The following is a 23,939-nucleotide window of genomic DNA, read 5'->3' as shown; positions in this document are numbered from 1 at the left end:
TGATTTTTCAATTTTTTTTTTTTTTTTTTTTAGTGAATTAGTCTGGATTCCTAAGGATTAATTTATGTTTTTAGACTTAAAAAAATTCGCAAAAAAATTACAAATTAAATATATCTGTTCGTACAAACTCAAGGTTGATTTTACCATTTTTGTAAACATTAGTCGCCTCGCTAATTTTCCTTGTATGACTGTAAACACGCTGTGATTTCATTAAGTTATCAGCTGTAATTACCATTCAAGAACCAAACTCGATATGAGCAATCAGCTTCTTAATTTTCTTATTTCATTTACAATTTTAATTCACAACTGTCTAGCAATTGTTTTACCTGAAACACTTCACCGAGATTTAAAATGGGGACAGGTAAACATACTTCACACGACAGATATGCATGGTTGGCTTGCTGGACATGCACATGACAAACGTTACTCTGCAGATTTAGGAGAATTTGTTTCTTTTATCATTCATATGAAGCGGTTGGCTAGAGAGAAAGATGTCGACTTACTCGTTGTAGACACCGGTGATCTTCACGATGGAACAGGTTTATCAGATCTTACTGATCCTCCAGGCTCTTGGACTAATGATTTACTAAGAAATGTACCTTATGATTTGCTGGTGGCAGGAAATCATGAATTGTACTTGTCGATTGTCATGAACGATACGTATCATAACTTTATACCCTTCTGGAACGGACGATATTTGGCCAGTAACGTCGAAATTTATGACGAAGAAACTGATAGTTATTATCCTTTTGGAGATAAATATGTCGTCTTTGATACTCCTCACAACGTTCGGATTCTTAGTCTTGGGTTCGTTGGTTCATTTTCAGGTGGATGCAACGAAGCTCGAGTTCTTTCAATGGAAACTATTTTTCAACAACCTTGGTGGAGTGAAATAAGGGAACTACAAGAAATAGATTTAATTTTGGTTGCTGGTCATATTCCCGTGCATGATTCATCTGAACTAGATCAGCTTCTTTTAGAACTTCGTAAGGAATTTCCCGATACCATAATCCAAGTACTCGGAGGACATTCTCATATCCGTGACTATGCTATATACGACGAAAAGGCATCTGGGCTCCAATCAGGCCGTTACTGTGAGACCGTTGGATGGGCTTCTATTCAAGGCATCCCTTCCTTTACATCTTCAAAGGATAGGTCCAATTTTTTTTACAACGTTATTTCTATGCTCTCTCCTTTAATTCATTACCCAAGAAAATTATTAGAAACAGCCGTTTACTTCACCAATCCTTCTATATTTTCCCGTTCTTACATCGACTGGAATCGGAAAGGATTTATTTACCATTCTAATGTTTATGATTCTAAATATGATACCATTGAAGGATTAAAACTATCAAATCAAATTGCTAATGCCAGAAAACGACTTAATTTGCTTGACCCTCTGGGCTGTTCACCAAGAAACTATGGGTTCTCAGAGGTTCCTCGAAATGCTTCCAACTCAATATACAATCTTTTTGAAGAAGAAATATTTCCCAAAATTATTATTAGCAAATCAAGGAAACATATTCCTCGCTACATCATTATGAACACAGGAGGAATTCGTGGTGGTCTACAGCAAGGCCCTTTTGGCTTGGATGAGTTGTTTCAAGTTTCTCCTTTTAAAGGAAACATATTTTATGTTTTGAAGGATGTTCCTTGGTTCATCGTTAAAGACCTTCCTTACTGGTTAGAACATAGTGGTTATCTCAGTACATTTGATAAACCTTCTGTTTCCTTGGATACGTCTAATAGCATTGAAAGCAATTTAGTTTATACAAAATCAAAAAGCAAAGCAGAAGGGGCATCTTATGGCTACCACACACACGATGATATGGGAGATGATGGTGATGATACAATTCATATTCCAATTCCGCACTACGATTCCGGAAACTACTTGTGTTCAAAAGTGAATGTCGAGTTAGATTCGGATCGTCATCCTGAAAAAATTGATCTTGTTACAACTGAGTTTGTCATTCCTAGATTGAATTACATTCTTAACAAGTTAGCTGGAAAACCTTTGTTTAGCAAGGAAGATTGGGACCTTTACTTTTGGCGCGCAGATGGTAGACATTCTATGACTGACCTTCTGGCTTTGTACGCTGAGAAATATTGGGACAGAGAATGCTTATACTCAACATAAGAAAATCGATGATAAAGACAGTTTTTTCCTTTCCACTCCCTTCTTTTTCTCTTATAGGAAATATCACGATTGTTATGAATACTTACGACTCTTTTAATGATATGATTGATTTCAATGACAACTACTTATACTTATAATTATATATAGCTAATAACATCGTAAAAATATATATTCCTGTACTTCGTGAATCATAAACAAATATTAAAACACTCATGTAAACTCAAACATTGTCGATGGTTAAATATCTTTAAAGTAAGATAACATCTTTTTTTCCAAACCCAAAGGTATACAAAAAATTGGATGAGTTGGTAACAAAAAATTCAGAGTCGAATGTAGAGAAGAAGGTTCAATCAACCAATCATTATCTTGTATTTTATAGTCATAAGCTATTGAAGACAATCCTAATAGACAGTAGCAAGTATGGTATTGATCAGGTCGTTTAGGAGGCTTATCGCGTAATCCACCAGACTTTGCTTGACAGCATTGAAGAATGTATTTCATAAGTTTTCGTGAATTGTAAAATAAGGCATGTGTTACATTTTCAGATCTGTTACCAAATCCGGAAGCTAATATAAGGTGGCTTCCACCTACCCACCAACTATAGCAGCCATCGACAAGTTTGTTCGTTCTTCCAGAAAACCCATAAAGAGCAGAATCCTGTCTTTGTACTAGCCATTTTACGAGACTTGGGATATCTAACTTCTGGATTCCTTGTAATAAAGCTATGGCTGCTAAAGCACAGAAAGTGTATCCACCATGTGCTTCAGCATTAGGAACACCCGCTAATCCACCTTCGTATGTTTGGCATTTACAAAGCCATTCTAAGGTGCCGTTAAATAGATCGTGGTCATTAGAAAATCCCAAAAGGGAAGCAACGCAAACAACTGCATAAGCTGAACGAGCATCAGACTCGCCTTCGTGATTCACGCGAAAAGATCCGTCAGCGTTTTTTAAAGAGTAAAGCCACTGTACTAACTTCGCTTTATCGATAAGAGCAAAAGCTTCGTCACAATCACATATACAGATACTTAGAACAGCTGCATAGGTACTCAATACATGTTCTTCTTGACCGTTTCCACCACAAAAACCACCGTTTTTACCTCGTAATTGACGAAGAGTACTAATTGCTCTTGTTTTAGTAGACATGTCTAATCTATTCATAACAGCTAAAGAATTAAGCTCCCAATAAACCATCCAGGCCTTAGAGGCATCCAAAACGGAGAAAAAGCTAGGAAGCGGTTCTAACATTTTCTTTAGATAGTTATGATGCTTGTTAAAATGAAAAAGCTCCTGTCTATCCTGTAGCAAAGGTGCGACAGCTGAAGCTGTTTCTTCTTGTAAGGCTTGCGTATCACTAAGCTCAACCATCATATTGGAAATGTAATATGCTTTAAATTTTTATCAAAGCTGTCATTAGGGTCATTTGCATACGTTTGGGAACAAAGAAAAAAGTAACAACCATCTGTTACCTAACATCGACTTTCTTAGAGATGAAGGTTTCGCATGTTGGAAGACAAGTTAGAATGGTTATCAGCAGAATTCATGTTTGCTAAACATTGAGCTCCTTCCTTTCTTCTACTCAATAATCTCTTTTTCAATTGTGACTCAAATTCTTCTAATTTCAGTTCGAGAGAACGATAGTAATTTGATCCATTTGAAATGCCTTCAGCAATCGCATTTGCAGTGATTGCTGACGAAAGGAGTCGAACGGATACATCTTTGTTTTTTGTAAACGATTGATTATAAATATCCAATTTCCTATTAAAATTAGGATTCCGCTTCAATTTTTGAACAGCATTTCTCATTTCTCCTACGAGTAATTGTTGTTGGCGATAAGATCCGTGCAAACGATTTCGCAAAGGATCAAATTTCTTTAATTGTTGGGCGAAAAGCTGTTCCATAGATATAGAACTCTCAGCCTTGTTCGTGTTTTGCATCAATGCTTCAGATACATCATCATGTAAACACTTTTCTTGTAGTGTCTTGAGGGTAGCTTCACGATGTGGGACAAGTTTTTGTACCCTGGCCTGGAGCTCTTCTAGTAAATCTAACTGAATCTTCATCTCTCTTTCCAGCTCTATATTGTCATCCGGTAGATCTAACAAATTTGGCACATTGGGGCTTTCCATTAAAGAAACCATAGCTGATCCAAAAAGAGCGTCTATCTTATTACTGTCACAAAGCGTCTCAATATCTTCCTTGATCGACTGGTATTGTTGAAAAATAGCTTTATCTATAGAAGCAGCTTTTTCCAGGTCCTGAAAAAAAGAATGAATTTGTTGACGATAAGGTGCCGCGAAAACCTGGCTAGGTGATAATGTCCAGGCCGTACCAAACCGAGAGTTCATTTTCGAATTCTCCAGACTCTCTTTATCCAACTCAGATTCCAATTGAGTTAAATTCCGTTTTAGTTGGACTGGTATCTCTTTCAACATATGAAATTTCTCTGGAAACTGTTGATTGAGTATCTTCGTTCTGGCATCTGCCAACTCCTTAGGTAAAGCAGAAGAACCAGAATCTGAACGTGTCAGTTCTTGTAGATGCTCAATATCTAACGTAGCAAAAACGGTTGCTAGCTGTGTATTCTGCCGTTCAACTTCCTCCTGTTCAGATCGAAAAAGCTTCGCCGTTTCTTCAGAATATAAGGAAATGGCAGTAGTAACGGCAGTAGGTACAAATGCTTTAAATAAATCTTCGCCAATTACAGATTTTGCGGTTTCCTTTCCATTATATAACTTGTCTAAAGTAAGATAAGGGAGCGCTTGTAAAGGTTGAATATGTGGAAGTTCTGCTTCCCGAATGACGGGTTCATGATAAACAAAATCATTATCCTTTTCTGTGCTAGTAATTGATCCTCGTAAGTTTTCCTTTATAAATTTTGAAAGAGAATCCGTGTACTCAGTAGTACTTTGTTTATGTATGAAACTGGAATCTGCTTTTATCCATGAAAACGATTTTTGGCCAGCCTGAAGCATGGATTTAGCTTTATTATAAAAGCCAATAGCAAGCCCATATTTTGAATCTTGTTTACAGCTCTCAGCCATTAAATAACAAGATAAACCTTCTAAAGTCTGATGCTTCGCAGATGATAAAGAAACGAAAAATGCATTTGGAGATGAATCCATAGATTCAAAAGAACGCAGAGAAGACTCATATAAATTAGCAGCACTGGCAGCTATCTTTGCTGCAAGAGACATACTCATTTTAGACATCGACATGTGACCAAGTACACACTCTTGAGCCTGTGCAAGGAGTAAGTGATGTACTCCTAGCAGAAACTGTGATTCAAAATCATCTCCAGGAGCGTGTAAAAAAGATTCGCGAATCATCTTAAAGATACCAGAAGCGCATTGCAGATAGTTTGCCGCTTGCTTGTAATCCTGAACGGTATGACGAGTAGCATGAGTTGCAGCTAATCTTGAAAGTAAACCAGCGAGGTTAAATAAAACGCAAGCACGTTCAAATGCTAAGGAGGACTGTTTGTACCATAAATCACCTTTGGATAAACTATCATTCCATTCAAAGATAATGTTTATTCCATTTCCTCCAGTGGGAAATCGAAACGACAAGTAGTCCAATTGTCCGTAGTAACTGTAAATCACATTCTTTCCAGAGCTGGCATCGTCTGCTCCTAACATATTATCGCGTAAAGTGTTGAAGCTTTTGATCTCATCGTCTATGTCAATACTGTTTCCGTATACTCTTGAAACAAATGCTGTAAAAGGCTCTACCCAGTCAATTCTCTTTGTCTCCTTTTTCTTCAGAAAGAAAAAAGGAGTCAATAACCTTTCCATTGCTACCTACTTCTTTTCAATGGCTTTGCCTTTAGTGTTTACTTGGTAAGTATGATACAGCCTTTGCTATGATCTTTGTTCACCAGGGCTCCTTATTCAGTGTTATGTGATTTTCCATATAATGAGGGTGTACATTTAAGTTTTATCCGTATTAACGAGTAATAGTATTCTGCGGTAATCCTCACCACTTTTGACGTGACTGTTCTTTCTGGTAGTAAATTTCGAAACATGCGAGCTACGAAGTTACAGCAAGACCAATATGAGTGAGGCGGTGACCATTAGAACTCGCAAGTTTATGACCAACCGCTTGCTTCAACGCAAGCAAATGGTAAGAACAAAAGACATTTGGCTATGCCTGACAAGATGACTAACTGGGACGATTAGGTCGTTGACATTTTGCACCCTGGTAAGGCCAACCTTTCCAAGAATGAACTTCGTGAAAAGTTGGCTCAAATGTACAAGGCCGATGCTGACAGCATTACTGCTTTCGGTCTTCGTACCCAATTTGGTGGTGGCAGATCTACCGGTTTCGCCTTGATCTACGACTCCAATGAAGCCATGAAGAAGTTTGAGCCTCATTACCGTTTGGTTCGTGTTGGCCAAGCTCAGCCTATTGAGAAGGTTGCCCGTCAACAACGCAAGCAACGTAAGAATAGAGGCAAGAAGGTCTTCGGTACTGGCAAGCGTCTTGCCAAGAGAAAGGCCAAGAACCAAGATTAATGAAATTTTTGGTGCATAAAAAGGAACTCAATAGTCATTTTAGCGTTTTTTCTCATTGATGAGATTCTCTAGTGATTGGTACATTCAAAATACGTTGCTGGTTATCTACTCTTTATTGAGGTTAATATTGTATAAACAAATGTGAAAAGTTTGAAACAGTAAGCGCCTACTTTTGTTGTTTGCAGCTTAGCTGTCTTGAAAGTACAGTAGCAGGGTTGAAATATTGATCGGGTACACTAGTCCAAACAAACGAAAGTAACTAAAATTTTTCCTTGCCTTCATCAGTAGAAATTCAATAAATACATATCCACTAAGTTGTGATTTATCATTAGTTTTGGTTTTTCGTAAACTGTAAAATAAACATCATAACTAGGAATGAAATGACTACAGCGAGAACCATTCCAATCTGTAACCAAAAGGAAAGCTTTTTAGACTTTGTAAAGTCTTTCACATTTTGATGTGTATTGTCCAGGCTTTTGGCGTTTTTGTCTAGTAAAGAGCCTGCCCGTTCTACCACTTGGTTGTCATTTACTAAAGCATTCGTAAAAGATATAGCATTTTCCTTCAAGATAGAAGCCATGTGAAGTAGAGAGTCAGAAATATCTGCTTGGACGGACCGCTGATGATTCAGTAATTGTGAATTACCAAATTGTAAATGCTGTTCTTGCTGTCGTTCATTGATTTCCCGTTTGCGAATTTCCTCCATCGTCGAAGCTGCTGCTTCTTCTTGTTCCTTTTTTATGTTAATTTCTTCTTGCTCTATTTTAGCTTCAAGAGCTACCCTCAGATCGTTGATCTTTCCTTGTAGAGTCATGATTCGCTTGGACAATCCTTCTGGTTCTCCTACCCTTTCCAATTGGCATTTTCCTTCTTCCCAAAGCTTTTTTCGAGCATAATCCAAATTTTTCTCAACCTTGTAAAGTTCTAGTGGATCCACAAATGAAGACTGTTCTTGCCGGAATCGACGTTCCAATGTGTACACCAAATCTTCACTCATAATTGTCCAAATTTATTTGCTTATATTTAAGAATTAGCTTTATTGCTTTTTTTCGTACTTAGATCTTGGATGCCACAGGGTTTCCTAGTGTTTCTGCTTTTGCGAACTACTATGGTAGAAATCAAGTTATGAGTAACTTACAACCATGCATGTCAAAGACTAAAAACAGTTCTTGCTTTATTATTTGTTTGCAATAAAAATATTTTATTATAAATTGCATATACAGACATATTAAGATGCTGTCTTTGAGGACGATTAGATTGAAGCTGTAAGGATATTCTTAATGTTCTTCCAATTTTAGACGCCTAACATCTTTATGGAACGGCTTTTAATATTTGGGTCTCTCTCTATACGTAAATTTATGGAGATGCTTACACAATTTCAAATTCGGTTTGTTTATTTACTAGTGCAATGGAGCGAGTCAATTAATAGAAAACTGTTTGAAACGATTAAAGAATGAGTGTATAGTCAATTTGTTTATTAAATTTCCTGTTATATATTAACCTTGAACTTGTTGAAGGATTTTGTGCTATCTACCTTTTCTTATAGTGGAACGAGCCATATTTCAAAGGAGACCTAAACTCAGTTTCAGTTTGTATGCTTTAATCTATTCTAATTTCTTTGCATAAATGTTTTATTATTGCGAAATTGATTATATTATGGCTAAGAAAGGGTAAAGCAATGATTAAAGCTTCGTCACCACTCATGTTTCACACACATTCAAAATATCTCTACTTTACCTTTGTAGTTTTATCTTCAAATCATTAAAATCCATGAAAGACATTGGTTTAATATTATAATTCATTTATGAGCTGTCTACTAGGTTGTTAATAACGTATAACAAAAGGGAAGACTGAATAAAGTACTCTCTTGTATGTGTTCATTGAACGGATAGAAATAAGGGGAATTTAAGAGGTTATAAATCTACTATTTTTTTTTATCGGTAAATACTGAAAGAATTGTCAGAAAAACTTAGAATGCAAAATGGCAAACGACGAATTGGCTCTCGAGTTCCATCGAACAACTCAAGGAATACGAATCGAAGCGAAAGTTTCAGTGAATCGATTTGCCTTCAAAAATCCGTTGAATGTCCGATTTGTGGATTGGAGTTACCAAATTTACAATCCTTAAATGATCACATAGACATCACTCACATTACGCCGGAAGAAGAAACACAGCCAAAGAATCAAGATTTTGTGAATTCTTGGTTTTTAAAGACGATTAATGGAGCCACTACTCTACACATAAAAGCAGCCCAGCGGTTATTGAAGTTAGAACCATATGAACAAAATGGGGATCAGACTGGTGCTATTGGAATTGAAGCTACAAAGCTTACAGACCCAGTTATTACTAGAGAGCATTGGCAGCCAGAAGTTGCCGATATGAAATGCCATGATCCTACTTGTGACAAAGTACTAAACTTTGTTAATGGACGTATTCATTGTCGCAAATGTGGTTATGTTTTTTGCAATTACCATACTCTTTATCAAGCCAAGCTTTCGGTTTCTGCAAGTTATGATCCAGATTTTGGGTTCTGGTCCCGCGTATGCAAACAATGTTACGAAAATCGACCAGGCTACAACGACGTGCATGGTCAAACTCGTTCTCGATTTCCAACCTTTGAAAGCTTTCGGAAGCCGATTGCTGATAAGAAAAGGATTGAATTTCTTCGCTTACAGAAACGCATGCAGAGACTTCAATCTCTATGGTCATCTGAAGAGGTATCCGTTTTTGATGCTTTAGTGAAGAACAAAGCAAAGAAAATGGAACAGGAAATTGTAAATTGGCAAGATGATTCAGAGGTAGAAACGTGTCCTGAATGTAATAATGGGTTTACATTAACTCGCCGTCGGCGGCATTGTCGATTATGCGGAAGAGTCGTCTGTCGATTTTGTGTACTCGAAATTTTACATTTGAATCAACTTCAAAATCTTTTAATTTGCAACTCCTGCAATCAAAATTATTTCAAAACCATTTCATTTCAGAAAGACAAGGAGCATATACCGGGATATGTACTACATATCAATCATTTACAAGTGTTTCGCCATGCACTTCAGAACTATATAAAATTGTTCAAGGATAATTTGGCAGTGTTGCTGAGCGGAACAGTAGTAACGTACGACTTGCTACAGAAAACGAAGGAAGTCCGTCAAAGATTTTCAGACTTGTATATGAGATATGAATCCACTATCAAAAAAATATCCTCTTATCCTGTAAATACCGAAGAAGAAGAGCGCCTGAAACATTGTGTATGCGCTGAAGGGAAGAGCTTCCTTCAAGAGACGGCTCTTCATTTACAAGCAATCCCTAAACTCCAGGTTGGACAAAGCTGGTCTTCACAAATGGAACAAGATGCATTGTCCCGGAAGAAAGAAGCAGAAGAACAGCAAAATGAGTATATACAGATGAAAATAGTGATAGAGGAACAAGTGTTTCTTGTCGAGAACATGATACGAAAGGCCAAACTTAAACGAAATTTTTCAGAAGTAGAAATTCTGATGCAGAGTTTAAAGCCTTTGCAAGATGAAATTCAGAAACTTGAAGAAAGCATTGAGAAGCTAAATATGGCTTAACGTTTATTCTCTCCCCATTTAGGTTTCACTTTGCCAGTGCCATTGTTTGTTGGTAACAAGCACAATTAAGTGTAACAACTTATTCATCCAGATGTACCGACCTTCTCTTGTTAATGATTGTCCCATGCATTATACTTAAATGCCCAAACATATCGAAAGTACTTTGAACGAATTTAATCTAATTAACAATAATTCATTCCTTTAATTCTCATCATCAATTGAATTTTAGAAACTTTAGCTCGTCATTCGGAATCGAATATCCATTATTGTTATATGCCTTTCATACTATAGACTATAAACATTTTTGTATGATGTTTTTACAAGTTTACATATAACTCTGCGTATGTTTTTATTTTTTTATTTTTTACTCTCCCACATGAAATGTAAGATTTGATTTCTTTATGTTTACTTAATAAAATCAAAATCTTTTGAATTCGCATGTCATCGAACATAACCTACTTACACTGGAAGAACGAACTTCGTTACCCACATTTACAGTTACGAAACGTATCCACAGCATCTACCTTTTGTTTAAAAACGAAACAGAAATCCATAGAAAGGGAATTTAGCATGAACAGTCCTGCCATACCTTCCCAGAATGATCAAGAAACGCGTGCATTTGCCATCCGGTTCACAAACTATTTGAAATCTCGTCCAGAGTTGAAAACGAAGCCTGCAATACTTAATGGAAAACGTGTCTACTACTTCAGATTAAAAAGAGCTTATCGGTTTTTGTTCTCAGATTCGTACCCACCAAAAAAGGTGAAGGGATTTCCGTCTATTTCAACACGCGAAGATGCAGTCGACTTGTTTAAGCTCTTAATCATGAATTCTATGATGGTTCGCGTTGATAAGCTTCCACCAAGACAAAAAAAGCAGCAAGTTGTCGAGTTGCAGGTGAATCGGACACAAGATTTCCAGGATGACATGCACTACGTCTGGCTGTATGAGCCTTTGCAAAAGCGTGTTATTGCTTTGGCAGTTTTGTTTGCTTTATTAGTGCTAGCACTTGTTCTATTCCCTTTATGGCCCATGTCTATGCGTAAAGGAGCTTGGTATCTCAGTATGGCCGGTTTAGGTATAATTGTTTTGTTCTTTGCCTTAGTTATCTTCCGCTTTATACTCTACTGTCTCACTGCTCTTGTTGCAAGTCCCGGACTTTGGTTGTTCCCTAATCTTCTCGCTGACGTCGGCTTCTGTGATAGTTTCAAACCCGTTTGGGCTTGGCATAGTACTAAATCAGAAGTGAAGTCTAAGAAAGGGAAAAAGAATTTAAAAAAGTCTTCTCCTTCCGCTAGCTCTGCAGAAAAACAATCCTCTGCTGCTACATCCACATCTGCCGAACCTCATTATACAAGTACATCCACAAAAGCTGGTCCTAGAAATCCTACTATAGAAGAAGTGCACGAGTAAAATATATATTTGCAAAAGTTCTCAAAAGTTACGTTCCCAATATAGCTTACTGGCTTTGGATTCAATACGATTCCTAGTTAGCGCATAGACCAATCACTCTCGAACCTTCTCTATAATTGTGTTACATTTTACGAGCTTTGGTCATTTTCTTTGTTTTCATCTCAATCCTAATAATCTTTTAATATGAGCAAGTACTGTCATTTATAGTTGCTAGCTAGTCTTTAATGATTTTGGTAGTAATTCCTGTCTTAAAATAAGAATTCTTACTCTATTTTTTTATCAGGTAAAGCTAAAGTCATCCTGAGAACTGACTTTCTTCCTTTTCCATATTATAAACGATTCTAATTAGAATGCATTGTACCGGTCGTAATATCACCTGAAACAATATTTCATTAAAGCACAACAGTAAAATCAAAAAATTATATTTACAATTTCCATCGATCGTAGATTTCTCTCGTATGAAGCTACTTCCGTAATTCAGCATTTCAATATTTGACTTCGTATATACCATCCATTTTTTGCAAAACCTTACTCAGCGTTCTTCGTGTAACATTAATGTTTCTTATTTTGTTGTATTAAAAATTCTTTGAATTTAAATATCAAAAAGTACATTTATACTATTTACGGAAGTTTAAAACACGAATTTGAATGCTTAAGGGAAAAGTAAAACAAAATGTCTGAACAAGTCCAACCTCCTACCGATTCTAACGTTTCCATGGAGATTGATGAAGAAAAAATAGAAATAGAAGAAAACGGACAGAAGGATGAAGCTAAAGAGTTTTTGTTGAGTCAATTGCCTTCCGTAGAAATTCCTGAATGGGCCCAGTGGTTTGATTTCAGTAATATACATGAAATTGAGAGGAATAGCAATCCTGAGTTCTTTGATAGCAAGAATTCCTCTAAAACCCCTCAAGTTTACAAAGAATATCGCGATTTTATGATTTGCGCTTTTCGACTCAATCCAAAAGTCTACCTGACATTTACTGCTTGCAGACGTAATTTAGCAGGAGATGTTTGTGCAGTTTTACGTGTTCATCGATTCTTGGAACAATGGGGACTTATAAATTATAATATAGACCCTTCTACACGGCCCTCAAAAATTGGACCGCCTTCCACAAGCCATTTCCAAATTTTGGCTGATACTCCGAGAGGGTTGGCACCACTCGTCCCCCCTCCGCCTTCTTCTATTCCTCGTACTCAACCATATAATGTGCAACCCTCTATTCTCCGCAAAAACATCTATGATTCTGAAGTGGAGGAGACCCTAAAGGGCAGTGCTCCCCGACCATCTCCGGCTGCCATAGGAAATCAAAACATTGAAAAAAAAGAAAAGGTCCCTCCCACACATTGCTATTCTTGTAGTGTAATTCTTAGTGGCACTTACTATACCAGCGATTCCGATCCTTCTCATTCAGTTTGTTCAGTTTGCTACGACCAAGAAAGATTTCCTCCACCAAAAACATCTCAGGATTATAGAAAAATTGGTCCTTCTCCAAAAAAGGATGACACTCATTGGACGTCACAAGAAATGCTCCTTTTATATGAAGGGCTTGATATGTTCCCGGAGGACTGGTCCAAAATTTCCGGTCATGTTGGTTCCAAAACGATAGAACAATGTATATTGAAATTTCTAAACCTTCCGTCAACAGATAAGGAGCTTTTTCAATCTTCCTCTACTCCATATCCTGGAGCACGTCCTTTACAAGACAAAAGTCCCATTTTGTCTGTAGTGACATTACTAGCGAAGTTGGTGAAGCCTTCTTCACTGAAAACTTCAAATTCTCTAAAAGCTGGAAGTAATTCAGCTAAAAAAGTAGAAAACCATGTATCATCGCATATCAAAACCGAAACTATGGACATTGACACTGTCAACTATGATATCGTTGAAGATTATCTTCTTGATGAAGAAAAACGAATGTCATCAACTACTAAAGAGGCTATGGATACTCAATTGAAGTTAATAGACTCCAAACTGTCCCATTTTGATTACTTAGATCAACATGTGCGACTTAAATCCCAGGAATTAGATCTATTTGCGCAAGAAACATATAAAGAGAAACTTTTCATGAAAAGAGAATGCATTGCAGCTAAAAAAAAAATTGAACAGAGCTTGCAGTCGAAGGATTCATCTAGTAATGCCTCACCATTTCAATCGTCTACTGCCACCCCAACATTACCTGCTGTGCACTCCTCTTCGGGCACTAACATTTAAAGAAATATTGGGTTTAGACAACCCAAAGCACACAGCGCTTTCGATGTGATACGAACAGGTGGTTTGGATTGTAGTATTATACATTTTCCGACTTTCTCAATTTTATGAATGAAAAATCACTATATACTAATATTATGGGCTTTCTTTAATTTTCTTGATATTGTATTGACTAAAAATAAAACATTAGGAAGAACAAAACTTTTGAATTTTTAATGTAATCAAAATTACATAAGCTTCATGATATGCAACAAATAAAAGAAATCTTATAAAAGAAAAAAAAGAGAGGAATCGAGTAAAATGAATACTAATGCCAATTGAAAAAAAGAACGAAATAAAGGTACAGTCAATTGGAACCCAATTCATGATATCATACGTATTTGAAAGTTTAACATCCATCCATCAATTTGTTTTTAGGACGACTATAACCAGCCATCTCCCAACTAGTAGCATTGTAGTTTTTATAGGCCTTGGGATGTTGCGCAATATACTCAGTTGTTGGGAAACCTTTAGGATCACAGCCAAGCTCATGGTTCGAATTCTTCGATGTATCTTGATAAATACGTACGTAGTCGATGTACTGCGTTTCAGGAAAACTCAATTCGTACCAGTAAAAGTAAACCCATGTAGGTGAAATACCCATATTCAGAATGATAATTAGAGGTTCTTCACTTACACCACGAGGTCCAACGTTTCCATTAGCTCCAATGGCAGGTTGGTACATTGTCCATGTATAATTATCACCAACGAACCATGAAATAAAAGAATCGGGTCCATAACCAGGCTGATAATCAAATCCATATGTTTGATATGCTCTGTTACTCAACCAGGTATTATTCAACTGCGTAGCGACAGACAAAGCTTGCTGATATACACCACCAGTCCAACCGTTTACTGCTGAAATACTTTGGTTATAAACAACAACATAGTCGTAATTGGGGAAGTAAAACATGTCGTAAGGAGCGGTTTGAAGAGATTGAGAAGCGACAGGCATGCTCTCCATATTGATAGATCCATTATAAGGAATTCCACTACCAAAAGTTCCTTCTAGACAGTCAATTTCTGGTGCACCACGACCTTTTCCAGGACTCGGGTGGGGCTCACCATCGCATGTACACTTGGGAAGTCTCTGTCCGCCAAGGAACGATATTCCACTAGGATCAGATTGATTAGGAGTGATACCAGCATCACAGCTGTCATAAGCATAAGGCCAAACACCATCGGAAGTAGCTAAATAACCAGGACGAACTAAATTTCCAATTGTCCAAATACCAGGCCATAGACCAGGAATTCCCGGCTTGCCACCCAATGAAGCGGAAACCTCAATTCTTCCACCTTTGAAGCACAACTTATTCCAACTTGTAATCATACCACTCCTGAAATTCAAATTGTGATTGAAAAATGCATCCATTCGAAGTCTAAGGGTACCATTAGCTGTAGTAGGAGTGTCAGCGTCATAGTATTCATAATCACTAGTAGCGGCATAATGCAAATCCGTAGCTTCCCAAAATTGATCATCACCGTCATAAAATGTACGGCCAGGTTTGTTAAACTCATCCGAAAAGACCAAATCTAAAGTGCCAAGATGGGGAACAGTTTTTTTATAAGCTTCCTGAGGCGTCTCAGAATCAATAAGGGACTTTGAACGAAGAATGCTTAAACTCCTAAACTTATGATTGGTAATACCATTATCGGAAGTACTTGCGAGAGCGTTATGTCCAGTGTAAGTGAGAATTGGCAAGCCAATGAAGAGCATACCGGTACCTGAGATAAGAAAGGCAAGGAAAAGCAATTGCATGAAACCTTCCCCACCGACGAAATAGCTTAATCGCTTAGCATCTTTGGCAGGTAAAGGATAGTGCAAAAAGTCATCAATCTCCTTGTCTTCTTTACTCAGAGCAAAATCATGATCTCCAGCAGTAGGGCCGGCAAAAGCGACAGCTTCTAAGCGGTTGATGTTTTCAATGTCATCCGCGAGACTATTGTTTTGAGGAGGTGAAGTCGAATACATACCAGAGCTATTACTCGCATCCCCATTAGGGTACCTATTATATGTTTGGGGACTCGGGCGAGAATAACCACTAGCTCTTCTACCGCCAACCCCAGCGGCCATCGCGCCGCTGTTGACATTGGCATTAGAACCGTTGTGTAAAAGACGAGTAGAAGAATCATTTAGGTTCGTAAAAGACGAGGCACTGGTGTCCCGCGAATTATACATAGTTCCAATATCATTAACATTCGCGGGAGGCTGATTGCCTCTTGGTAGATCGTCGTACATGCTAGTTTCTTTTTAACTAAAGAAACTTTAAAAAGTAAGGACTGAATTAAAAATTGTTAACAACTTCCAACACAAAATTTATCCACAAAATTATAAAAGTGAATAAGAAAAAGAGAGACTCTTTCAATGCAAAATCGGTTTGTTTAAATCTTCACTTGTTTGCAAAGTGACGAGACCCAAAATCGAAAGGGGGCAGGAACAAACTACACAAACTGATTTGTAGCAACAAAAAATATATGATTACCTTTCAAAGGCCACAATGATCTTTATGATCGCAGAGAAAGAAGGGGAATAGAAGAGCAATTAAACGAGAGAAAACAGCGTACAGCAAATAAAAATTTCTTTGGGTGCTAATTAATCACCTATCTTGATAAGAAAGAAATGCACAGCCTGAAAGCCAGACAAAGAGAATAAAAGTATGTTGGTTATAAATAAATACTAGATACAAGCTTTCCTGTAAATTGCGGGAATATAGATGTCGTAAAATGAATGGAGATTTCCAAAAGAAACGACAGTGTAACAGAAAAAAAAACTACAAAATTAATTAAAATGTCGTGTCTTGAAAAATAGCGCTCAAGTCGATAAATTTAATTTCAAAAGAAACCACTATAAACGCTCTTTAAAGTATTCTGTTGAAGACTAACCGTATACAGAATTGCAGCAAACTCTTGGTCGAATGAAAAGGGCTCAATTTCTCGGAAGCAAATGTAAAAAGGATTCTAGTCAAAATCCTTTCACCCTTTCTTTTTTATTTTTTCAACTGTCTCACAAGAGATCACCCTTTTCCGTAGTTGGTAGCAGTAGTAGTATAGGAAGAAGATAGAATACACTTGAGGCCCTAGCCATCCGTCGTTCCAACGCTTTGCGCCTATTTGTTACCCGGGGTATTAACTCAGGTAACAACAATTAATAGTGAAGAATAGCAGAAACAGGCAGTAAAAGAGTTGTTATATAAAAACAGCTTTTGAATAGATTTCTATTTTCTTTTGTTCTTTTCAATGATTATCTAAAAAACTGTTTCTGTCGTTCAAGTTTTCTTATTGTTGATACTCCCTTGAACAGAGCGATGTCTTGTTCCTATCAACTGTGCGGCAATTCTCTTACTTAGAAAGACAATTTCTATATACTTTCTTTTTATCAAATAATTTTATTCATAGTTTAGCTTTCTTTGTCTTGTATTTTCTTCATCTCGTTTTTGAGAATATCTGTGGAGCTTAGTATAGTGACACTTGAAAAAATAACGAGAAAAGCGATATCCTTGGATATGAACGATTCTACCATCGATTGTTGTCTTAAAAAAGAATCAATCTAGTTTTTATATTCCGCCTCTTTATATCCAAAGCAATAAAGGGCGACTGAAAATTCATGTTAAGTAAATGCTGTATTATCGTAAATCATATTGTATGCTCTGCTGGAGTTCACTATACAAGTCTTGGCCTTCATACACTAAGCAAACGTAGGCCATACAAGGAAACTAGCTTTTCGCCAACCACTGTTGCTTTTTTTGCTATAAAGTAAATTTGAAGAATCCTATTGTTATTTTTTATTGAGAGAATATAGTTCATGACGGTGCCGAGAAAAAACAATAATGATCTTCCTCATGTCGAAAAATATGATTCTTTAAACGGAACGTATGGCATGGATGAATTAAGCAATTTTTGATACTAACCATTGAATAGGTGGGACTTCCTCAAAGATGGCGTCTTGCATATTTTGGATCGATTGGATGAAGGAATGTCAATTACTCGATATATGGAGCTCTATACGTATGTCGACCACTGCTTGAGACAAGAAGTAAAAGTTTTTGACTAACTTGATGTTCTAGTGCTATCCATAATTATTGTGCCGATGCTTCGAAAACAATGTCGGTAGAAAGTTTCAGCGATCAGAGTATGTATAGTTGATTGCTACATACACGTAGCAATCATATATCTTCCCATTATTAAGGATGTATGGACTAACAGAATCATCAGCTGCGAATGTTTTAGGTGAAGCCTTATATAACAACTTGGTATTGTACTTGAAAGAGTATCTGACGCAATTACGAACGGTATGTGTGTGTGTGTGTGTGTGTGTGTGTGTGTGTGAATACTTTTAAAGGAAAATTTCCTTATATTTTATAAGCATTTTTTTTGCCATTTGGTTTTTATGTCAGCTTGAGAACAATTATGCTAACTTTTTGTAATAGTCATCGCTTTCAGAATCAACGCATGAAGACCGATTAGCCGCATATGCAAACTGTTGGACTCAATTTAAGACCTCTTCCAGGTTCCTTCATCATCTTTTTGGATACCTTAACAGATACTGGGTAAAACTGAAAAACCGGTTTTCCGATACTGTGGTTTACGATATCTATACATTGTGTCTCGTTTCGTGGTACCATCATGTTTTTATGCATATATGCGATGATATGCTTGCAAGTTTGTTGTACGTACTCAACAAGAAGCGGTCGCACGAGCCAGTCGATATGAAGGACGTGAAAGTCTGTGTTGATTCCATCACTTCATTAAGTTTCGACAAGGCAGACATGTCGAAGGCCAATCTCAGTTCTTACAAAACATTTTTTGAACAGCGATTTATTTCATCTTCGAGGGAATTTTACGGGACCGAATCGTCTCAGTATATCACAATGCATTCCATAACCGATTACCTTGGAAAAGCAGAGAACCGACTTTTAGAAGAAGAAGAGCTTGTTCACTTGTATTTGCACGAGTCTACGCTGAAACCATTGCTGGAAGCTGTTGAAGATGAACTAATTACTAAACATGCCGAGGTTTTACATAATGATTTTTCGCGCATGCTTGATGAAAACTGCCATAACGATATCGTTAGAATGTATCGTCTAATGTCTAGAACACCAAATGGATTACAACCATTGAGAAAGTCGTTTGAAGAGTTTGTAAAGCGGTCTGGATTTCTTGCCGTTGCTAGAATTGTGCCTGAAGGTAACAAGGTATCTGAGGTAGATCCCAAAGATTACCTTGAAATGCTTTTGTCCACATATCTATCTTCGAAAAACCTTGTCGACACAGCTTTTCATGGGGATGCGGATTTTACAAAATCTTTGGATACATCTTGCAGAGAAATCGTAAATCGCAATATCGTCTGTCACCCTTCTTCGTCAAGGTCTCCTGAACTTTTGGCTAAATACTCGGATTCTGTTTTGCGCAAGAACAGCAAAACGGTAGAGGTTGATGATATAGAAAACATATTAACTTCCATTATCATTATTTTCCGCTATGTCGAGGATAAGGACGTCTTTCAAAACTTTTATACGAAACTCCTGGCCAAACGATTGGTCAATGGAATGTCCAACTCACAAGATGCAGAGGCAGGAATGCTCTCCAAGTTGAAGGAAGTTTGTGGATTCGAATACACCAGCAAATTGCAGAGAATGTTTCAAGATATATCTTTGTCTCAGGAATTAACTGAATCATTCCACCAGCTTCCAGAAATGCAAAAGTCTCCCATTGATTTTTATGCCATGGTTTTAGGAACATCATTCTGGCCGTTAACAGCTAGTTCCTCTAATTTCCATATCCCATCTGAATTAAAATCCCTTTACGAACGGTTTGAAGGTTATTATAATACCTGCCATAATGGTCGGAAGTTAAGTTGGCTTTTCCATTTGTCCAAAGGAGAAATTAAGGCACGTATTAATCCTAATTCTAGCACTACATACGTATTTCAAGTGTCTACCTTCCAAATGGCTGTCCTACTTCTATACAACCAAAGAACTTCATACAAATATGATGAGTTGTTAGAGCTGACTGGATTGAATCAGGACATATTGACCGGAATTCTTAATATTTTCTTACGCGCAAAAGTTTTGTTACTTGAGGAAGGTAAGAACCTTGGAGAGTTGGACAGTGTGTATACATTGAATATGAATTTCAAGATGAAAAAAATTCGTGTTCAACTCAATTTGCCCATAAAGTCTGAACAAAAACAAGAAGTAGTAGAAACACAGAAAACCATCGAAGAAGACCGGAAGTTACTATTGCAATCTGCCATTGTACGCATTATGAAAGCTAGAAGGACACTGAAGCATGTTGTTTTGGTCAAAGAAACTATCGATCAAATCAAAAGCAGATTTGCTCCTCAAGTTTCAGATATCAAGAGATGCATTGATATGTTAATTGAAAAAGAATATCTGGAGCGACAAGGACGTGATGAATATGTTTACCTTGCTTGAGTTTATTTAATTGTTGTTTATTAGAATACCATGGTGTTAATAATTTATCATATTTCATTCCTTTTCTTTTTTGTCTATAGCTTTCATGGAAGTATCCTTTTTACCGTTTACCGTAGAAGTAAAGTACTGTAATTCCTTTTTGGCACGTACAGCGATAGCGAATGTCTAGTAGCTTCGCTTAACGTAACTTAAAAGTACTAACGAACTCTATCTTAAATATTATTACATAGCGTGAAACTCAATTTTACATAGACCTTCGTAGATGTTTCCGGTATTTTCTGGTAACACGACATTAACGACATATATGAGGCACAAATAAGTAACATTAATCTGCCTTCAACAAAATAAAAGAAACTTGTAAACAAACTCAGGATTCCTTTGGTTTGAATTGTTTTGGAGAAAATCATTGAGATGGCAGCCTTCTTTCGTTTAGTAGACCCTCATGGGAATGAATATCAGCATGTGCAAGATCACAGTTTACAACTCGCTCTCAAAGAACTTGATCAACAGATTGAAGTTATACAACAACAAGAACGACAATTAGCATTTCGGAAACGTGCTATTGACGACGCCAGACAAGAAGTGTTACAGCAAATTCAACACAGAAAGTTCCGTCAGTACTTGCATGAGCGAGAACAGGAAGCCCGTTTACAGGAATACTATTTAGAACAATTACGGGAACGTAGAGCCTTCGAACAAGTTATACGCACTATTGTACAAAGGAGATATGAGGATGATGAGTTACAAAGAAACATTCGCCGGGAGAAAGAAGCCAGGAGATTGTTACGAAGAATCTTAGTTTCAGATCCTTCCAATACTCAACTTGTAGTACCCAGAAATTTCCACCAATTTTTCATTAATCATCCTGTAGTGGAGCATCTTAACTCTTCTGATGAGCAACAGGGAACAACCGAAAACACCGATAACTCTCAAAGAACACATTCTCTACCTGAACAATTTAGATCACCTTCGGCGAAGAAGTTAGACATTCCGACACAAGATCCAAAAGATTTTCACATTGGATTACAACAACCTATTTCGGATGAAAGTCCTCATGTCGCGGAAATTCCTTATTCACACGAAATGGCAGAGAAGCGTTCTCACCAGGATCCCTTTGATGATGATTTGACCCATGGCGAGCTCGCTGAACTAAATGAGTATCTTTTAGGTGCTCAACGGCGTCTAAATAAACGTGGCAACGCAAGAAAGCACATAGATGTTTCTCAGACACCCCCTGGTATTTCACCCTTTGAAAAACTGGCTAATGCTGCTCTTAATCCTGATCCAGAAGTTATCGAACCTGAAGACGAAATCTCAACTCAAAGAAGAGATCCTTTGGAGACTCTACTATCTAGCGGACACTATTCAGTCGTAAACAGCGATGATGAATCTAGCCCTTTAGAATTTGAATCCACCCAATCCAATCCTATGAAAGACGAGAATGCTTCTTTTAAAGCTAAAGAAACAGCCACTTCAGAGACAGCGCAATCAGCGAACTTGCAATCCGAGCAACATCCTACCACATCTTCGACGGAACAACCCTCAAGTAAACCTGAATCAACACCGAACAACGAAGAAGCAGTGTCTTCAACCAATCGGCCAATTGGTGAGCAAGACAATGGTGCTTCCGAACGCCCTGTATCTCAAAGTTCTGTTCGGCATAACGTTACAGTTGAAGAAGTTCCTGATGAAGACGCATAATATTTAATTTAGACAATTATTTATGTTCTTTGTTTGTTCCCATAAAGGTTTACGTTCATAATTATCATTTGTATATGAGGTTGAGTCTTATTCGACCAAAGTCATACTCCTTTCTTATTTATATTTTGTTTATGATAAAGTATCACGGTAATTTTACGAATCTTTAAGCTTGTTAATTTTGAAATTATAAGTACTTTTCTCTAGACGTACTGTGGGCGTTTCTAATTGTGTAGTGTTTACAAATGATTTGTAAAAAAGAAAAAAGGTAATTACACACGCTACTACGCAAAATCTATAGTTTTTAACCCATCATTCTCACTAGCTAGAAATACAGAAGAACGAATATAAACAAGAACTTAGTGTATCACCAAAAAAGAAAGTAAAAAGACACAACTGATAGTAAAACAGAAGAGAACGAGGGTACAAAAGGGTAATGTTATATGAATAATTGTAACACCACACCACATTAAACAGATCGCGTAGGAAGGGATTAGAAAGCATAAGGGAATATAAAAATTTTTTTGTTTCTATGAATAAAACTAAGCATTCATGTAAGAGCTGACATCAATTTCATCGGGAAGCTCAGTGATATTAACTTCAAAGCGTTCCTGGATTTTGTCCAAAATTTGAGAATCCTCATCAGAACCAGCAAAGGTAATAGCCAAACCCTTAGTACCGAAACGACCAGCACGTCCGACACGATGAAGATAAGTATCAGGAGAATCAGGCATGTCATAATTGATTACAATGTTAACACGTTCAATATCAATACCACGACCAAAAACATCGGTAGCTACACAAAGACGCTTGTCGAAATCTTTGAAAGCTTTGTAACGGTTGATACGCTCCTCTTGAGGAAGACCACCATGAATGCAAATAGAAGGAAAATTACATTCTCGTAAAAGACGGTCCAATTCGTTAGCACGGCTAACAGATTTTACAAAAATGACCACTTGATTGAACTCCAAGGAGTCGAGTAAGTCATTAATTTTTCTGTTCTTTTCCTTCTCTTCGAGTTTCACATAGTGTTGTTGAAGACCGTGAAGAGTAAGCTTCGTTTCGTCGTCGACGTAAATTTCAAGAGGGTTTTGCATAAATTTCTTGCAAATAGGACGGACTTCGCTGGAAAGAGTAGCACTAAACATCATAACTTGCTTTTGAGGAGGAGTAGCACGGAAAACCTCTTGGATATCACGACGCATATCCACGCTATCTAAGAGCTTGTCACATTCATCGAGAACAAAGTGCTTGACATTGTTCACCCGCATAATCTTCTCACGAACAAGGGCATTTAAACGTCCAGGAGTAGCGACAACGATATGAGGTGCCTTGGTTTTATCTTTGAAAGCTTCCATATCTTGCTTAATGTTGATACCACCATAGAAAACAGAAGTACGGACATCAGGCAAATACTTACTGAAACGAGCATATTCATTCTTGATTTGGAAAGCAAGCTCACGGGTATGGCACAAAACTAAAACAGAAACCTCACCATCAACTGGTTCAATTTGTTGAAGGGTAGATAAAACGAAAACGGCTGTTTTACCCATACCAGATTTAGCTTGACAGAGAACGTCAGTTCCCAAAATGGACTGGGGAATGCAGACCTGCTGCACTTCAGAAGGGTGTTCAAATCCACTGTCCGTGATTGCACGAAGAAGTTCAGGCTTTAACAAAAAGTCACGGAAACCAGTAGAGTGGATACCAACGTAAGAACCTTTCTTGTCAGATTTTTCACCATTTTCAGTAGCTTCAGTTGTAGTGGCGGTTCCTTGAGCAGATTGGTCCTGAACCAAATCTTCCTCTTCTTCGTAATCAATCAAATCCTCCTGAGCAGCTGCCATTTTACCAATTTCTCTTTACTTGGTGGTTGGTGAAAGATAGAATCTCTAGTCAACGTGAACGCGTTCCCATGACTGGTT

The 23,939-nt window shown here is 37.3% G+C and overlaps 12 protein-coding genes across 12 annotated transcripts; 7 read left to right on the top strand and 5 right to left on the bottom strand.

The window, feature by feature from the left end:
- The first annotated feature begins 146 nt into the window (after positions 1–146).
- Positions 147–2,325, top strand: SOCG_00408 (phosphoprotein phosphatase). Its single transcript, XM_013162828.1, has one exon. It carries the CDS (start codon positions 254–256, stop codon positions 2,135–2,137), a length of 1,884 nt encoding a protein of 627 aa, XP_013018282.1. The 5' UTR covers positions 147–253; the 3' UTR covers positions 2,138–2,325.
- Positions 2,326–2,374: 49 nt separating this feature from the next.
- On the bottom strand, positions 2,375–3,508 carry SOCG_00407 (farnesyltransferase beta subunit Cpp1; the record flags this gene model as incomplete). Its single annotated transcript, XM_013162827.1, has 1 exon — positions 2,375–3,508. The coding sequence occupies one exon, from the start codon at positions 3,506–3,508 to the stop codon at positions 2,375–2,377; it is 1,134 nt and encodes a 377-aa protein (XP_013018281.1).
- A 113-nt stretch (positions 3,509–3,621) lies between these two features.
- SOCG_00406 (rhophilin-2) lies at positions 3,622–5,931 on the bottom strand (the record flags this gene model as incomplete). The annotated part of the gene is made up of 1 exon (XM_013162826.1): positions 3,622–5,931. The coding sequence occupies one exon, from the start codon at positions 5,929–5,931 to the stop codon at positions 3,622–3,624; it is 2,310 nt and encodes a 769-aa protein (XP_013018280.1).
- A 236-nt stretch (positions 5,932–6,167) lies between these two features.
- SOCG_00405 (40S ribosomal protein S24) lies at positions 6,168–6,981 on the top strand. Its single transcript, XM_013162825.1, has 2 exons — positions 6,168–6,259; positions 6,316–6,981. The coding sequence occupies exons 1-2, from the start codon at positions 6,191–6,193 to the stop codon at positions 6,649–6,651; spliced, it is 405 nt and encodes a 134-aa protein (XP_013018279.1). The 5' UTR covers positions 6,168–6,190; the 3' UTR covers positions 6,652–6,981.
- SOCG_00404 (SNARE Slt1) lies at positions 6,749–7,738 on the bottom strand. Its single transcript, XM_013162824.1, has one exon. The coding sequence runs from the start codon at positions 7,646–7,648 to the stop codon at positions 6,980–6,982; it is 669 nt and encodes a 222-aa protein (XP_013018278.1). The 5' UTR covers positions 7,649–7,738; the 3' UTR covers positions 6,749–6,979.
- Positions 7,026–10,738, top strand: SOCG_00403 (prevacuole/endosomal FYVE tethering component Pep7). The gene has a single exon (XM_013162823.1). The coding sequence runs from the start codon at positions 8,626–8,628 to the stop codon at positions 10,219–10,221; it is 1,596 nt and encodes a 531-aa protein (XP_013018277.1). The 5' UTR covers positions 7,026–8,625; the 3' UTR covers positions 10,222–10,738.
- On the top strand, positions 10,674–11,971 carry SOCG_00402 (ER protein translocation subcomplex subunit Sec62). Its single transcript, XM_013162822.1, has one exon. It carries the CDS (start codon positions 10,792–10,794, stop codon positions 11,632–11,634), a length of 843 nt encoding a protein of 280 aa, XP_013018276.1. The 5' UTR covers positions 10,674–10,791; the 3' UTR covers positions 11,635–11,971.
- On the top strand, positions 11,928–14,069 carry SOCG_00401 (SWI/SNF and RSC complex subunit Ssr1). Its single transcript, XM_013162821.1, has one exon. The coding sequence runs from the start codon at positions 12,308–12,310 to the stop codon at positions 13,844–13,846; it is 1,539 nt and encodes a 512-aa protein (XP_013018275.1). The 5' UTR covers positions 11,928–12,307; the 3' UTR covers positions 13,847–14,069.
- SOCG_00400 (glucosidase) lies at positions 13,979–16,903 on the bottom strand. The gene has a single exon (XM_013162820.1). The coding sequence runs from the start codon at positions 16,119–16,121 to the stop codon at positions 14,232–14,234; it is 1,890 nt and encodes a 629-aa protein (XP_013018274.1). The 5' UTR covers positions 16,122–16,903; the 3' UTR covers positions 13,979–14,231.
- Positions 16,904–17,548: 645 nt separating this feature from the next.
- On the top strand, positions 17,549–20,430 carry SOCG_00399 (Cullin 1). The gene is made up of 5 exons (XM_013162819.1): positions 17,549–17,752; positions 17,801–17,887; positions 17,947–18,011; positions 18,095–18,171; positions 18,310–20,430. Exons 1-5 carry the CDS (start codon positions 17,685–17,687, stop codon positions 20,314–20,316), a joined length of 2,304 nt encoding a protein of 767 aa, XP_013018273.1. The 5' UTR covers positions 17,549–17,684; the 3' UTR covers positions 20,317–20,430.
- Positions 20,431–20,548: 118 nt separating this feature from the next.
- SOCG_00398 (uncharacterized protein) lies at positions 20,549–22,199 on the top strand. The gene has a single exon (XM_013162818.1). It carries the CDS (start codon positions 20,728–20,730, stop codon positions 22,015–22,017), a length of 1,290 nt encoding a protein of 429 aa, XP_013018272.1. The 5' UTR covers positions 20,549–20,727; the 3' UTR covers positions 22,018–22,199.
- An 82-nt stretch (positions 22,200–22,281) lies between these two features.
- SOCG_00397 (ATP-dependent RNA helicase Uap56) lies at positions 22,282–23,936 on the bottom strand. The gene has a single exon (XM_013162817.1). The coding sequence runs from the start codon at positions 23,859–23,861 to the stop codon at positions 22,557–22,559; it is 1,305 nt and encodes a 434-aa protein (XP_013018271.1). The 5' UTR covers positions 23,862–23,936; the 3' UTR covers positions 22,282–22,556.
- Between the last annotated feature and the right edge of the window lie 3 nt (positions 23,937–23,939).

This window comes from Schizosaccharomyces octosporus (genome assembly GCF_000150505.1).
Source record: "Schizosaccharomyces octosporus yFS286 unplaced genomic scaffold supercont6.2, whole genome shotgun sequence".
Lineage (NCBI taxonomy): Eukaryota > Fungi > Ascomycota > Schizosaccharomycetes > Schizosaccharomycetales > Schizosaccharomycetaceae > Schizosaccharomyces > Schizosaccharomyces octosporus.
The sequence above is the reverse complement of the archived record's forward strand: the minus strand, read 5'-3'. Positions and strand labels throughout refer to the sequence as shown.